This window comes from Heterodontus francisci, chromosome 2 (assembly GCF_036365525.1).
Source record: "Heterodontus francisci isolate sHetFra1 chromosome 2, sHetFra1.hap1, whole genome shotgun sequence".
In the NCBI taxonomy this organism is placed as follows: domain Eukaryota; kingdom Metazoa; phylum Chordata; class Chondrichthyes; order Heterodontiformes; family Heterodontidae; genus Heterodontus; species Heterodontus francisci.
Window position 1 is genome coordinate 205964278 of NC_090372.1, and position 15484 is coordinate 205979761.

Consider the following 15484-nt stretch of genomic DNA (forward strand, 5'->3'; position numbering starts at 1 on the left):
CATCCATATCCTCAACCCAAACGCAACAGGTAAAAGGCATCAAGTGACTGTGTTTTGTTTGCACTATTTGGGCAAATATTTCTGCACCTCAGCTGCTCTACTGAGGGTTGCAGCTGTCAGTAATGTAGAAACCAACAAACAAGGGAATGGAAAATTTTAAGGCAAATTTAAACAACACTTGTTAATCTTGTTGTGTGATGAGACACATTCAGATCAATTTATAGAAGGGATGTGCATTTTATCATCATAGAGGAGAACTGCTCAGAACATGCAGGCTACCTCCTGGACCCATCTGGAGATTGCCATCCAATAGAGGCCCCGTGCTCCTCCCCATCACAAGCACAGGTTAAAGTCTCTTGTGCCAAATGCCCCTCTGTTATATTCAGAGGCTCGTGCAGTATTATTGTGTGCCAAATAGACTGACATTCTGCATCCTTTAGCAGTTTATAGATGTTGGTGCATTGGTGCTCATGTATTTCGTGCATGGCAGTACCCAGCAGCAAGCTGGAGTCAGCGGTTTGTAGTCACGCCAGCGAAGCACTGGAACAGCATAGACAAAAGCCAATGCTAGGAATTGGCCCACAATGTGTGTGCCTCTCTCTCCACATATTGGGCGGGATTTTGTGTTGGAGGCAGAACTTCTGGAGCCGTGCCAAAAAGGCAGAAGAAAGCCCGCCTCTGCCCTTTCATGCCACCACCCCCTCCAACCACACAGAGATGGGTTATTAATATGCAACAAGGAACTGAGGTTCATTTAAATGAAACATAATGAGGAAAGGAGGTAGATAAGCAGGGATTGGAGTGTGGTCAAGGAGGATGAGAATAATGCAAAAGAGAAACTACAATCAGGCAAATTTTGTTGAAGACTTTCAAACCCTTTCTTCTCTTATGATCCAATCGCAAATGTTAGGAAATGAGGATTTTTTTAAAATTTGAGGGTTGCTTTCCCAGGGAATGGGACTTTTCTCAGGCACATAGGTCAGGGAGAAGGGAAGAAGACCCAGTTAACAGGCCTCTGCTTCCTTTCTGTAGTCCTCAGATTTCTGTGGATTTCCTGGTGGGGTCTGAGGGGCAGAGTTGGACCTGTGCCCACAATTAAGTGCCATTCGAATGAGATAGGAGCAGCCCAATGGGTTTTTAAAAAAAAATTCATTCATGGGATGTGGGCTACTCTGGCCAAGCCAGCATTTATTGCCCATCCCTAATTGCTCTTGAGAAGGTGGTGGTGAGCTGCCTTCTTGAACCGCTGCAGTCCATTTGGGGTAAGTATACCCACAGTGCTGTTAGGAAGGGAGTTCCAGGATTTTGACCCAGTGACAGTGAAGGAACGGCGATATAGTTCCAAGTCAAAATGGTGAGTGACTTAGAGGGGAACTTGCAGGTGGTGGTGTTCCCATGTATTTGCTGTCCTTGTCCTTCTAGTTGGCAGAGGTCGCGGGTTTGGAAGGTGCTGTCTAAGGAGCTTTGGTGCATTGCTGCAGTACATCTTGTAGATGGTACACACTGCTACCACTGTGCGTCGGTGGAGGAGGGAATGAATGTTTGTAGATGGGGTGCCAATCAAGTGGGCTGCTTTGTCCTGGATGGTGTCGAGCTTCTTGAGTGTTGTTGGAGCTGCACCCATCCAGGCAAGTGGAGAGTATTCCATCACACTCCTGACTTGTGCCTTGTAGATCGTGGACAGGCTTTGGGGAGTCAGGAGGTGAGTTACTCGCCTCAGGATTCCTAGCCTCTTACCTGCTTTTGTAGCCACAGTATTTATATGGCTGGTCCAGTTCAGTTTCTGGTCAATGGTAGCCCCTAGGATGTTGATAGTGGGGGATTCAGTGATGGTAATGCCATTGAGATGGTTAGATTCTCTCTTGTTGGAGATGGTCATTGCCTGGCACTTGTGTGGTGCGAATGTTACTTGCCACTTATCAGCCCAAGCCTGGATATTGTCCAGGTCTTGCTGCATTTCTACACGGACTGCTTCAGTATCTGAGGAGTCACGAATGGTGCTGAACATTGTGCAATGGGGTGCGGGCAGTCTGCAGTTCATTCCCCATAGGGCTGTATCTCAAACATGGGCTTACACTATTTAACTGTGGTGGGCTTCACTGCCAAGCAAATTGGTTCTGAACCTATAATAAAAGCAACATACTGCAGATGCTGGAAATCTGAAATAAAAACAAGAAATGCTGGAACCACTCAGCAGGTCTGGCAGCAACTGTGGAAAGAGAAACAGAGTTAACGTTTCGGGTCAGTGACCCTTCTTTGGAACTAGCAAATATTAGAAATGTAAGAGGTTATAATCAAGTGAGCCGGGGGTGGGGCAAGAGATAACAAAGGAGAAGGTGTAGATTAGACAAAGCCACATAGCTGACCAAGCGGTCATGGAGCAAAAGCAAACAATATGTCAATGGTGTGTTGAAAGACAAAGCATTAGTACAGATAGGGTGTTAACGAACTGAGGAACGAATCCAGGTGAGGTCCCAGAGGACTGGAGAATAGCCAATGTCGTTCCTTTGTTTAAGAAGAGTGGCAAGGATAATCCAGGAAATTATAGGCCGGTGAGCCTTACGTCAGTGGTAGGGAAACTATTAGAGAGGATTCTTCGGGACAGGATTCACTCCCATTTGGAAACAAACGAACTTATTAGCGAGAGACAGCATGGTTTTGTGAAGGGGAGGTCATGTCCCACTAATTTGATTGAGTTTTTTGAGGAAGTGACGAAGATGATTGATGAGGGATTGATGTTGTCTATATGGACTTTAGTAAAGCCTTTGACGAGGTCCCGCATGGCCGACTAGTGCAAAAGGTGAAGTCACACGGGATCAGAGGTGAGCTGGCAAGATGGATACAGAACTGGCTCAGTCACAGAAGACAGAGGGTAACAGTGGATGGGTGTTTTTCTGAATGGAGGGATGTGACTAGTGGTGTTCCGCAGGGATCAGTGCTGGGACCTTTGCTGTTTGTAGTATATATAAATGATTTGGAGGAAAATGTAGCTGGTCTGATTAGTAAGTTTGCGGACGACACAAAGGTTGGTGGAGTTGCGGATAATGATGAGGATTGTCAGAGGATACAGCAGGATATAGATCGGTTGGAGACTTGGGCGGAGAAATGGCAGATGGAGTTTAATCCGGACAAATGTGAGGTAATGCATTTTGGAAGGTCTAATGCAGGTGGGAGGTATACAGTAAATGGCAGAACCCTTAGGAATACTGACAGGCAGAGAGATCTGGGCGTACAGGTCCACAGGTCACTGAAAGTGGCAACGCAGGTGGATAAGGTAGTCAAGAAGGCATACGGCATGCTTGCCTTCATCGGTCGGGGCATAGAGTATAAAAAAAGGCAAGTCATGTTGCAGCTGTACAGAACCTTAGTTAGGCCACACTTCGAATATTGCGTGCAATTCTGGTTGCCACGCTACCAGGACGTGGAGGCTTTGGAGAGGGTACAGAGGAGGTTTACCAGGATGTTGCCTGGTCTGGAGGGCATTAGCTATGAGGAGAGGTTGGAAAAACTCGGATTGTTTTCACTGGAACGACGGAGGTGGAGGGGCGACATGATAGAGGTTTACAAAGTTATAAGTGGCCTGGGCAGAGTGGATAGTCAGAAGCTTTTTCCCAGGGTGGAAGAGTCAGTTCCAAGGGGACATAGGTTTAAGGTGAGAGGGGCAAAGTTTAAAGGGGATGTGTGAGGCAAGTTCTTTACACAGAGGGTGGTGAGTGCCATGAACTTGCTGCCAGGGGGAGGTGGTGGAAGCAGATACGATAGCGACGTTTAAGAGACATCTTGACAAATACATGACTAGGAAGGGAATAGAGGGATATGGGCCCCGGAAGTGCAGAAGGTGTTAGTTTCGGCAGGCATCAAGATCAGCGCAGGCTTGGAGGGCCGAATGGCCTGTTCCTGTGCTGTACTGTTCTTTGTTCTTTGTTAACTTTTTCTCTTTCCACAGATGCTGCCAGACCTGCTGAGTGGTTCCAGCATTTCTTGTTTTTATTTTATATTATATATTATATTGTTCTGAACCTACATGTGTACGCCTACCTTTGTTCTTAACCAGGGATGAGGGACTTCAGTTACATGAATGGATTGGAGAAGTTGTTTCTCCTTAGAGAAGAAAAGATTAAGAGGAGATTTGATAGAGGTGTTCAAATCATGAGGGGTCTGCACAGAGGTGATAGGGAGAACTGTTCCCATTGGTGGAAGGATCAAGAATCAGAGGACACCGATTTAAGGTGAATGGCAAAAGAACGCAAGGTGAAATTAGGAACTTTTTCATGCAGAGAGTGATTAGGATTTGGAATGCACTGCCTGAGAATGTGGTCAAGGCAGATTGAATTGTGGCTTTCAAAACGGAATTGGATAATTATCTGAAGAGAAAAAAATTGCAGGGCTACGGGGAAAGGGCAGCGGAGTGCAACTAGCTGAGCTGTCCTTATAGAGAACCAGCACAGACACAGCGGCTGAATGGCCTCCTTCTGTGCTGTAACTATTCTATGAATCTCTGTGCGCACACATAAAAAACACTCACTTTTCCGTAAGAGACTCTTACCAGAACCAGGCATGACAATCCTGCCATATGGTATTCCTGCTTAGACAAAGGCCACTGAGGTGGATCATAAGGTCCCCATTTGCTGCCCCAATAAAGAACTACATAGTGTTTACAGCACAGAAACAGGCCATTCAGCCCCGCTGGTCTAGACCCATGCTTATGAGCTTCCTCCTATCAACTCTCTCTATCAAAATATCTTTTTCTTCCTTTCTTCCCATTATTCTTATCCATTTTTCCTTTAAATGCATCTTTATATTTCCCTCAAATGTACCTTGTAGTCATTTTTTTGTGTACCTTATCCTTTAAATAATGGCTCCAGTTACTGACTATATTGCATATTTACTGTATTGACTGGTTTAGACTGTTAATACAGAATATACTGTGCATTCACTGCCTTTGCCTGTTTAGAGTATTGTTACTGTCCACTTGCCTGGATGGGTGCAGCTCCAACATTCAAGAAGCTCGACACCATCCAGGACAAAGCAGCCCACGTGATTGGCACCTGATCCACCACCTTAAACATTCACTCCCACCAACACTGATGCACAGTGGCAACAGTGTTCATTTACAAGATGCACTGCAGCAACTCACCAAGGCCGCTTCGACAGCACCTTCCAAACCCTTGACCTCTACCACCTAGAAGGACAAGGGCAGCAGATGCATGGGAACACCACCACCTGCAAGCTCCCCTCCAAGCCACACACCATCCTGACTTAGAACTACATCACCGTTCCTTCACCATCATTGGATCAAAATCCTGGAACTCTCTTCCTAACAGCACTGTGGGTGCACCCACACCCCAAGGACTGCAGCGGTTCAAGAAAGCAGCTCACCACCATCTTCTCAAGGGCAATTAAGGATGGGCAATAAATGGTGGCCTGGCCAGCAATGCCCATATCGCAAGACCAAATAAAAAAATGTAGTTTATTCACTGAAATTGCTAGTTTTTACTGTGGGTGCAGTATACACTGTCAATTCAGTAAATGGAATAGCTATGCTTTTATTAATGTGAGGTTAGCTAACTCATTGCAGACAGGTAGTCAAAGCTTTGACTGTCTGGTCTGCACATTTCAGTCTCATGTTGGTCTGCTTGACATGATTGTGGAAGTAGGCTCAATAGTGTATTGGATAAAATGCAATGCTGGGAAAAGTGTTCAAGCAAATCAAACAATTGGTAATCATATTTGATATTGTGAGCTATTAAAGAGCAGGAAGTTCCAACAACCATTTTATTAAATGCTATGATTAGTTATTATTAGACAATGTTGATTTCTCCTGCCCCTTTAAATGAGTCACATTGTTGCCAAATGCTCTTTTGTGTAATATTCTTACATATACTCTTTTCCAGTATGCAGGGTTATAGGGAAAGAGCCGTTCGGAGCAGGTGTGACTGACTGGATAGTTGCTTTCAAGAGCCGGCATAGGAGCAATGGGCCAAATGGCCTCCTTCTGTGCTGAATGATTCCATGGACAGTGCCTATACCAAGTAAACCATTAGCTGGGGGAGTGAAGGAAAGCTGGGCAAAAAGTATCTCAACATCGTCAGACTTTTTTTTTTAACCCTTCGAACTCCCAGCACTTACCACCTGCAGTAGGGCAAGGTACCCCAAACCGACATTGTCAAAGTTGACCTTCTCGTTGTGCCATCGGATGTCCGAACTATTCATTTGGGTGCACTCGCTCTTGTTGTTCACTTCACTGATGGGAAATACCTCTCCACTGGTCATATTCTGGCACTTATAGAATTTGCCTGCGAACAGGTTGACTCCCATAATGCTAAAAATGAGCCAGAAGATGAGACAGACGAAGAAAACATTCATGATGGATGGGATGGCACCAACGAGTGCATTGACTACCACCTAAACCAGATTAATTGGGAAAGAGGTTATAAATCTGCAGATAAACAATGTGCAAATAAAAAGCACTGCATCTAATTACACTGTACCCCAATGTCATCTGGCACAAAAACAGCAGAAGGAATGTTTTTCGGATTCTCTCAGCTTCCCTTGACTCCCTCCAGAACAGCGAATGAGAAAGAGGAAACGAGGCAACTGTTTCATGCCAGATAGGACTTGTAGGATTTAAACACCTTGGAATCATGTTTTATCTCAGTGTCATTGCTACATGTCTGATAACAGCTTGGTGTCAGTTCACACTGGCCGTTGAACGCATGGTCTAATGACAATAAAGCCACTGCCTCAAAAGGACTTGAAGTCAATGTTAGTCCAAGCCTAAGTAACTGGAAGATGGACATCATAGAGCGTCAGTTTTCCTATCATCTCAGAGTGATGAAAGGGGTATAGATAGGTTAAGTGAGTGGGGAAAAATTTGGCAAATGGAGTATAAAGTGTGAAAATGTGAACTTATTCACTTTGGCCAGAAGAATAGTAAAGCAGCATATTATTTAAATGGAGCGAGATTGCAGAACTCTGAGGTACAGAGGGAGTTGGATGTCCTGGTACATGAATCACAAAAGGTCATATGCAGATACAACAAGTGATTAGGAAGGCAAATGGAATGTTGTCGTTTATTTGCAAGGGGAATGGAATATAAAAGTAGGGATGTTTTGCTACAGTTGTACAGGGTATTGGTGAGATCACATCTGGAGTACTGTGTACAGTTTTGGTCTCCTTATTAAGAAAGGGTACAAATGCATTGGAGGCAGTGCAGAGAAAGTTCACTCGATTGATAGATGGGATGGGTGGGGTTATCTTATGAAGAAAGGTTGGACAGGTTGGGTTTGTATCCATTGGAGTTTAGAAGAATGAGGTGATCTTATTGAAACATATAAGATGCTGAGGAGACTTGACAGGTTGGATGCTGAAAGGATGTTTCCCCTTGTGGAAGAGACTAAAACTAGGGGACACAGTTTAAAAATAAGGGGTCGCCCATTTAAGACAGAGATGAGGAGAAATTTTTTCTCTCAGAGGGTCGTGAGTCTTTGGAACTCTCTTCCCTGGAGAGCAGTGGAGGCAGGGTCATTGAATATTTTTAAGGCAGAGGTAGATAAATTTTGACTAACAGGGAAGTCTAAGGGTATTGGGGGTAGGTGGGAAAGTGGAGTTAAGGCCACAATCAGATCAGCCATGATCTTATTAAATGGTGGAGAAGGCTCGAAGGGGCTGAATGGCCTACTCCCGCTCCTAATTAGTATATTTGTGTGAAACCAGTACAAAATCGTTCCATATCCAATTTCTGACTGGGACATTAATGTACTGGTACTCAAACGCATTGTAACAGGAAATGAGTGCCTTTGTTCCTTGAGGGCAATAATAGATTCCACAGGTTTCTTTCATTGGATATCTAAATTGTCTCCAAAGGAAACTCCTAAGCACAGAGCACCATTACCACCGTACTGAAACTGCAATTTGAAGGCATTGCCTGACACAGACATCCCATGAAGCTTTTTGTTGATTTTGCTTTTTGCAAATATATTATCCACCAGTTCAGAGGGGTACAGCATAATAGACAACAGGCAACTGAATACTATGGAGCGCAGTACATTAACAATGATAGTTCAGCTCAGGCAACCAAACCATACAACTAGGTAAAACCGGGTTCTACATGCCCATTAACTGTTCAAGAACGTGCAGTGAGGATGTTTCGTAGCAGACACATGCATTTACATGTTGTTATTGCTTTTCCTCGATTCTTCACTGAAAAACAATCACTGTTTGAAAATCCAATTTAAAAGCTTTTTAAAAAGACAACCAAGCATGGAAAGAGTGTGAGAGTGGTCAGTGTCTGTTAACTGGGTATTTAGTTTGGCATTTCAATCTATTTCTCCTATTATTCAGTTAGAAGTTTTGGATAGTCCCCTCCAATATCTAACTTTGACTGGGCTACTTTATAACTGTAGAGTCATAGAGTTATTTCTGGCATAGAAGGAGGCCATTTGGCCCATTGAATCCATGCGGGCTCTCCACAGAGCAATCCAGTGCACATGAAATGTTGGAAATCTCATTTGCTATTATCTGGATTTTTCTTTTTTTGTTTCAATGGCCAGAAGGATTAAAAAGCAAACATGGTTTGATCATAAAGCAACATTCCAGAATTTACAGAATGGAATTTTGAAGGTGCAGAACCCAGTGTAGACCTGACCACTTTCAGAAGCACTCTCACATGCTAGCCATTATGCAAGTATACATCAATCCACTACAAAAGTGAGGGCAATAACACATAACATACAGTACACACCCCATGGAAATGCTGACACTGGTACATGTATCACACACCATCACACAGAAACTGCATGCCATTTTCTAACATCTACTGCTCATTGGACTGAGACTGCACTGTGTGATTTTAGTAATGGATGGGTTAATATGTTTGTAAGTAATTCCTTTGCCGCTGTTCAGCAAAGACATTAACCCGCGCAAATTAACCAAACACAGTTAACGCATTTGGTACTAACATCAGACAGCACAATTTTAACCCCAGATGGCTTCTGTACTGACCTGAGATGCCAATCTATTGACTCCATCTCATCATCATTCTCAGATTGCCATCTCCTCTGCTATGTTGGCCATACAGTCCAGCCAGTTCACAACACACACATGTACAGAACTATACAGTACCAGATGTGCTAATTGTCAGCTTTCATCAATGGTGTGCTGTATGTGCCAATACAATATTGAGATGCACAGATTTGTATTCAGAGAATGACAACCAGACATATTTATTAGTCATAAGATATGAAGAAATGATGACAATTATACTGAGCCTGTAATAATTGTTAATGTGTTGTTACTTTTGCCTGCAGTAAGGTATGCACAAGTATGTAAAGTGAGGAACCAGATAAAGTATCCTTCAGCGATCTTAAATTTCCTTATGGCACATGGCACCCGACACATCTTATTTATCGCCCCTCCCTCATCATTTGGTTACATTCCCTTTAAGTTGATTCCAATAAATAATCTTTTTTCTTTATTTGTACCTAGCAAGTTCAAGTTGACGCAAAGCATCACAGGAATGTTTCCCAATCTGATCAATTTGCTGCATTGATCCCACACTGATGTGCATTCCAGGCTGATTAAAGTAAAAAACTCATCTCAAAACTGTCTCTGTTGTTTGTTAATCGATGCACCTCTGGTTATATAAACCCATGCAATCACTCATTAACAGATCCAATGAATAAACTTAATGAATAGTTCAACTAAATCTCCATGGAGCCTTTACAAAACTTGAAGGAGATTATACCAAACAGTAATATACAGCCAGAAGCATACATCTATTTTAACGGTGACTGTTACACAGGGTCGGGGAAGGAGAAAGGACGTACTTTCCTTCTAAGCTACTCATCTGTAGACCCTGTGGACCTCTTACAGGAGATAGGGTGTATCTGACAAGTCAGCTTGCAAGGATAGTCTGGTTGTAGATACTTATATATGTAGGGTCAGTATTTCGTGTAATCTATATGTTTTGTTTCCTTTTTAACTTATAAATGGCTTGTGGGTTTGTATTATAGCTAAGATAATGAGATGGTTATAGTTGTTAATTTCTAGGATGCTTTAGGGTTTAATGTGTCAGGGTAGAAATCAGCTGACTGTGCTGTTTAGTTACTGGTGAAAATGCAGGATACAGGTTGCAGGCTGTGTGATTTGTGCCTGTTGACTTCCTTTAGTGGCCACATTGTGAACCAAGATCACCAAGACAATCTTGAGATAGGAAATGGGGAAATAGACCAGGTTAATAAACAATTTGGCATCTGGTGTTCTGTAGGAACTCTCTCAATTCTTGGGGTTTTGTTCACAATAGCACTTACGAACATACAAACATACATACGAACATACGAATTAGGAGCAGGAGTAGGCCACTTGTCATGCCATACTGAATCACAAGAGCAATGTGTGTGACTAGAGACCTATAAAGATCTTGAGCTTTCCTTATCAATTTGTAGAGTCATGCTCAAGAGGATCAATGAAGATTACATCTCTACCCAGGGAAAAATGGGGTAACTGTAATTATTGCTCTCAGTATACTACTGCTTAAAGACAAACTGCATGGGTCTAGACTTGGTTGATCACAATAAAAGGATTACATTGCACCCATTTTTGACCTGTCAGATCTGCATTTGCTTACAAAGTTGTAGCATGTGAGGTTCATTGTGAATAAAAAGCTTCTGGGTCCTTCTCTGATTGGCCAGTACTATAATGAGAAAGGATTGGTACTCATCTAGTTTCTAACTGTAGAACACTCTAAAGCCTCACAGTTGACTGAAAACTGACATTATTGGGATAGATTACATTAGAAGTATTTATCTTACAAGGATCTGTACAAACTATATGAACATTTGGGGCTTTATCATGTAGAGGCATTTCATTGTATTCATGGTTCCTCGTGTTGGGCCTAAAGATATTTTCTCAATTCGTAAAAATTATCAGGACTGATTTCCTATTCAGTAGGAATACCTGGATGTAAGTTGCCAGCTCTCCAAATTATCCAAAGATAATTTCCAGGACACTTCAGCAAGCAAACCCAGGAGATGAATCAGGGCAATAAGAAACTGCGCTTGTAAATTTTTTTTCTTTGAATACTGTTCTTCACAAGTTACAAAAATATTGGCCATTGTGGGGAAAAAAGGTTATTTGACTGACAGTCAAGAATCATCCAATTAGGTAATGAAGAGCCTACTCACTTCTCGATTGGTTGTGGGAAGGCAGTGCACTATGGGGAGATATCAAAGGCGGGAGTGCAGGGGCAGGGCGGTTGGAGGTCACATGATGAAATCTCTAGGAATATATCTAACCAGAGTTGGTAAACCCTATTTGGGCACCGGGAATGCAAGAAAATTAGGCCGGAGGATTAGATGCTGCCACTGGAACCTGCTCGATTTTCCGTCTATTTACTTTAACTCTCAGTGGGTGTAGACAGACCAAATGGCCATTGACTCTGTCGCACAATTTCTTTGAGTTTATCAGTGCGTTTGTGAGAGTGGGGGGGGAGGAGTGTGTGGCTTCTGTATTCTCCTGTTAATGGAGATAACTATATTTAAACACTGCAGTTTGCAATTAGACACAGAGATATTTTCACATTTTACTTTAAAGTTTGGCATTCAGTGGATATTCTAGATATTAGAGGCTGTATCAAGAAATCGGTGTCCCAATGATATCAGCTGAATTATCTCTGTCTTTGATAAGAAATAATGCTTCATTTACAAATCCATGCACAACTCAATAACATGCAACATAAACCATTTTACCATTATTGCCTGCATGGTAAGAATGGATTCAGTGTCAGCAGCAGATCATCTGATTCAAAGCATCAAGGCATATGCAGCCCATATGTGTCCTTTTAGACTCCAATTATTTCTTCCCCCACCCTTTTAGACTCCAATTGTTCCCTCTCCCGCCAGAGGATAAACTCCAGGGCCTCACAATGACTACCACTTCTAGAACATACTTTCTCAAAGACTATAGTCTGTAATGCAGAGTTGTGGGGTGATTGAATTTGGAAACCATCCTACAGCTTGTGTTCCACGTGATCCCATGATAGAACGCAAAGAAACTTAGCAGGATATTTGTTCGGTTCTCAGGATTGTTCATAAACTGTAGAGTTTCCAACTCTCCATGATTGTCCTGGGTCTCCAGGAATTAAAGAATCACCTCCAGGACACTGGATTCATAGGGATATTTAAAAAACCATATTTTTTCACTTTGTTTGAATGTCGTCATTAACTAGGTATAAAAGTAATGGAAGCATGATAAAAAGGCGGTCAAGGATCATCCAATAGAATACTTAACAGTCTGCTTTCTTTCCAATTGACATAGGAAGGTGGTACACTGTGAAGATGAATGTGTCAGGTGACCAATGGCGGGAGTGTGGGGATGAGGGGGTGGTTGTGATGAAACCTCCAGGAATGCATCGGACCAGATTTGCCAACCCCAGCAAACAGGCCCAAAGTAAAATGGCTGCCACTTAACCACAAAGCTTTGATCATTGAATCTGCCAGTGGACACAAAAAGATGACTTATTATATATCCCATTTTAAGGTGGCATCCAAAACCAAACACAGCAATTAATTTTATCCAAACGTTACGAGAAGAAACAGAATATCAACAAGATTCTAGAATTTCCTGACACTTGGTATATTCAATGGGTATATAGTAAGTTGCCTTAACCTTTGATCAGAAACGCAACATGCTTGATATCCTGGAATATTGCATGCGCTGTACGTGCTACAGAGTATGTTTTTATTGAGGGAAGGAGATTGTTCTGACAAAATGGAAGACAACCTTAAGATAAAAACACGGGAAGACTTTCTCCTCTCGTTTTCTGGCGAACAAATGTGTGTTTTTTTTGTTTGTTTTTGGGGAATATTTTTAAGAAAGGTTAAAAAGAAAATCAAATGAACACATGTAGTGGTTAAGGTTTGCAGTCCTCTTCCTTACGACTCCAGACTTTACCTCTCTGCAACTGACTACAATCTGGAACAGCAATGGATGCTGGCTGCTAGTTATTCCCTTCCAATTACATTGAATCACATAGAAAATATACACTGAAACAGGTCATGTGGCCCAATTAGCCTGTGCTGGAGTTTATACTCCATATGAGTTTCCTCCCATTTCATTTGCCTCAGCTCAGCCTTTCAGCATATTTGTCGATTCCCTTTTCTCTCATGCGCTCGTCTAGTTTCCTTTTGAAAGCATCTAAGCTATTTGTCTCAACCACTTCCTATGGCACTGAGTTCTACATTCTAACCATTCTCTAAGTAAAGAAAGTTCTCCTTATTTCTCCATTGGATTTATTAGTGACTACCTTGCAATCATGGCCCCTAGTTTTGGATTCTCCCACTAGTGGAAACATTCTCTCGATGTCTATCCTGTCCAATCTATTCATAATAATAATCTTCTCTATCAGGTCACCTCCAGTTCTGCTAAAATAAGAGTTGACCTGAAATGGTACTCAATATTTACCATATTTTAATATGGCTTTAGCTTCAATTTCAAGCTTCCACTTGCACTGAATATATTTTTTATAAGGTTCGAATCTGGGCAATGGTGCAGTAATGCTGAGGCTAACCTACTGTGCAATAGGGTAGTGGGTCATGGGTGTTAGGCTGTACTTCATATTAATTTCAGTGTTTTTGATCCCAGCCATGCTCTCGGCATCTCTGAGGCCCAGGATGGAGATCAGGTACTTCTGCTCTGAGAGGCTAAGAAAACCAAAGGGTCAACCTAGGCCTCACCTATAGACCACAATTAAAACTTGCATTTATATAGTGTGCCTTACATTAAATAGAAAAACCTTAATGAGAGGAAAGGACATGAGGAAATGGTTGGGGGCATTGTTAGGAGGAGAAGAGAGGGACTTTTAGGAGCATAGCATCTGAAAGGGCTGCATGGTGGAGCAGGAAAAGCAGGGATGTGAAGGCATTAGAGAGAATGCAGGAAAGATTCATGAGAATGGTTCCAGGGATGAGGAACTTCAGTTATGTGGATAGATTGGAGAAGCTGGGGCTGTTCTTCTTGGAGGAGAAGATTAAGAGGAGATTTGATAGAGGTGTTGGAAATTATGAGGGGTGTGGACAGAGTAGATAGGGAGAATTAGCGGAAGGACGGAGAAAGAAGCAGGGTGCACCGATTTAAGGCGATTGGCAAAAGAAGCAACGGCAAAATGAGGATAAACATTTTTACGCAGCGGGTTGTTAGCATGTGGAATGCACTGCCTGAGAGTGTGTTGGAGGCAGATTCAATCATGGCTTTGAAAAGAGAATTGGGCAATGATGTGTGGAGAACAAATTTGCAGGGCTACGGGGAAAAAGTGGGGCAGTAGAGCTAGGTGAGTTGATCTTGCAGAGAGCTAGCATGCACACAATGGGCTGAATGGCCTTCTTCTGTGCTCTAACCATTCTTCCACATCCACGTTGCTTTCTCACCTCCTGAGCTGGAGATCGGGCAGCATTGGTAGAGGCCTAGCAGCCTTGCCTTACTTCTCTGCTGCAACAAACTGGGACAGCATGAAGAAGGAGAAGAAAAAATAATAAATAACCATAGAAATGGCAGACAATGGTGAGAAATAGGAACATCGGAGTAGGCCATTCAGCCCCTCGGGCCTGTTCTGCCATTCAATTAGATCATGGCTGATGTTAATGCCATCCAAGTGCCTTGGTTCCGTAGCCCTTAATAGCCTTGCTAAACAAACAATCCTCTATTTCCAATTGAGTTTCAGAATGCAATTCTGTCATTTCAGGCTTAGAGCAGTGTAGATAAATCATCACTGCCTTAGGAGTTACGCTCAAGAAAAGGAAACCGATTGTTCTGATTGACATAAAACACATTTGCATTTAATCCAGGAAAAGAAAAAAATGAAGGCGAATTAAGAGAATTGCCATGGCAACGTGAAGTTCACCCAAATGGGCTGAGAAGGTGTGGTGTACACATTGGAAGGCATCTCCTGGCCATCAAAGCTTCCTGTCAAAAATCCTCTAAAGACCACCTGTTTGCCAGCTAAGTGTGTTCGACAAGAATGATGACAGTTTTTTCAGCTAAATGTGAAGATGTTATTTTGTCATCAGCCCCATAATGACCCACTTATTCACCAGATAGAAACCTCACAAGCTGTGTTGTGTCTGAACTACACACGTAGCTTCAGAGGGAGAAGGTTTGATTAGTCCTTTCTGTATTCGCCAAGCTTAAAAGCTTCAAGCTTCACAAAGGTTGTAATTGAATTCATTCTTTCAGTTGCAAGATAATATCTTTTGCAGCTTTTCTAAAGGGTGTGCTTGTCTCTTTATCACTTGTCACCATCATAAATCTCACTGGGCTGAACACACTGTGAGTTGGACATCCCAGTCTGAGCTCGATGCTCTCCCTCAATTTCCAGGCATGGATGAGTCAGATGAAGAACCCTCGTCACTGGAGCTCGAGAAGGCCATAGACCACCTAGTGATCAGAAGGGCACTGGACAAGGATGGAATCCCAACCGAAGTGCTCAAGC

The 15484-nt window shown here is 42.7% G+C and overlaps 1 protein-coding gene across 1 annotated transcript in view; it reads right to left on the bottom strand.

Annotated features, from left to right (window-relative positions):
* The window catches only part of scn5lab (sodium channel, voltage gated, type V-like, alpha b), a 371240-nt gene that overhangs the window by 56393 nt on the left and 299363 nt on the right, over window positions 1-15484 (bottom strand). The window contains exon 21 of the mRNA XM_068015187.1: window positions 6130-6405. Within this exon, the coding sequence (XP_067871288.1) occupies window positions 6130-6405 (276 nt within the window). The remainder of the gene's footprint in view (window positions 1-6129; window positions 6406-15484) is intronic.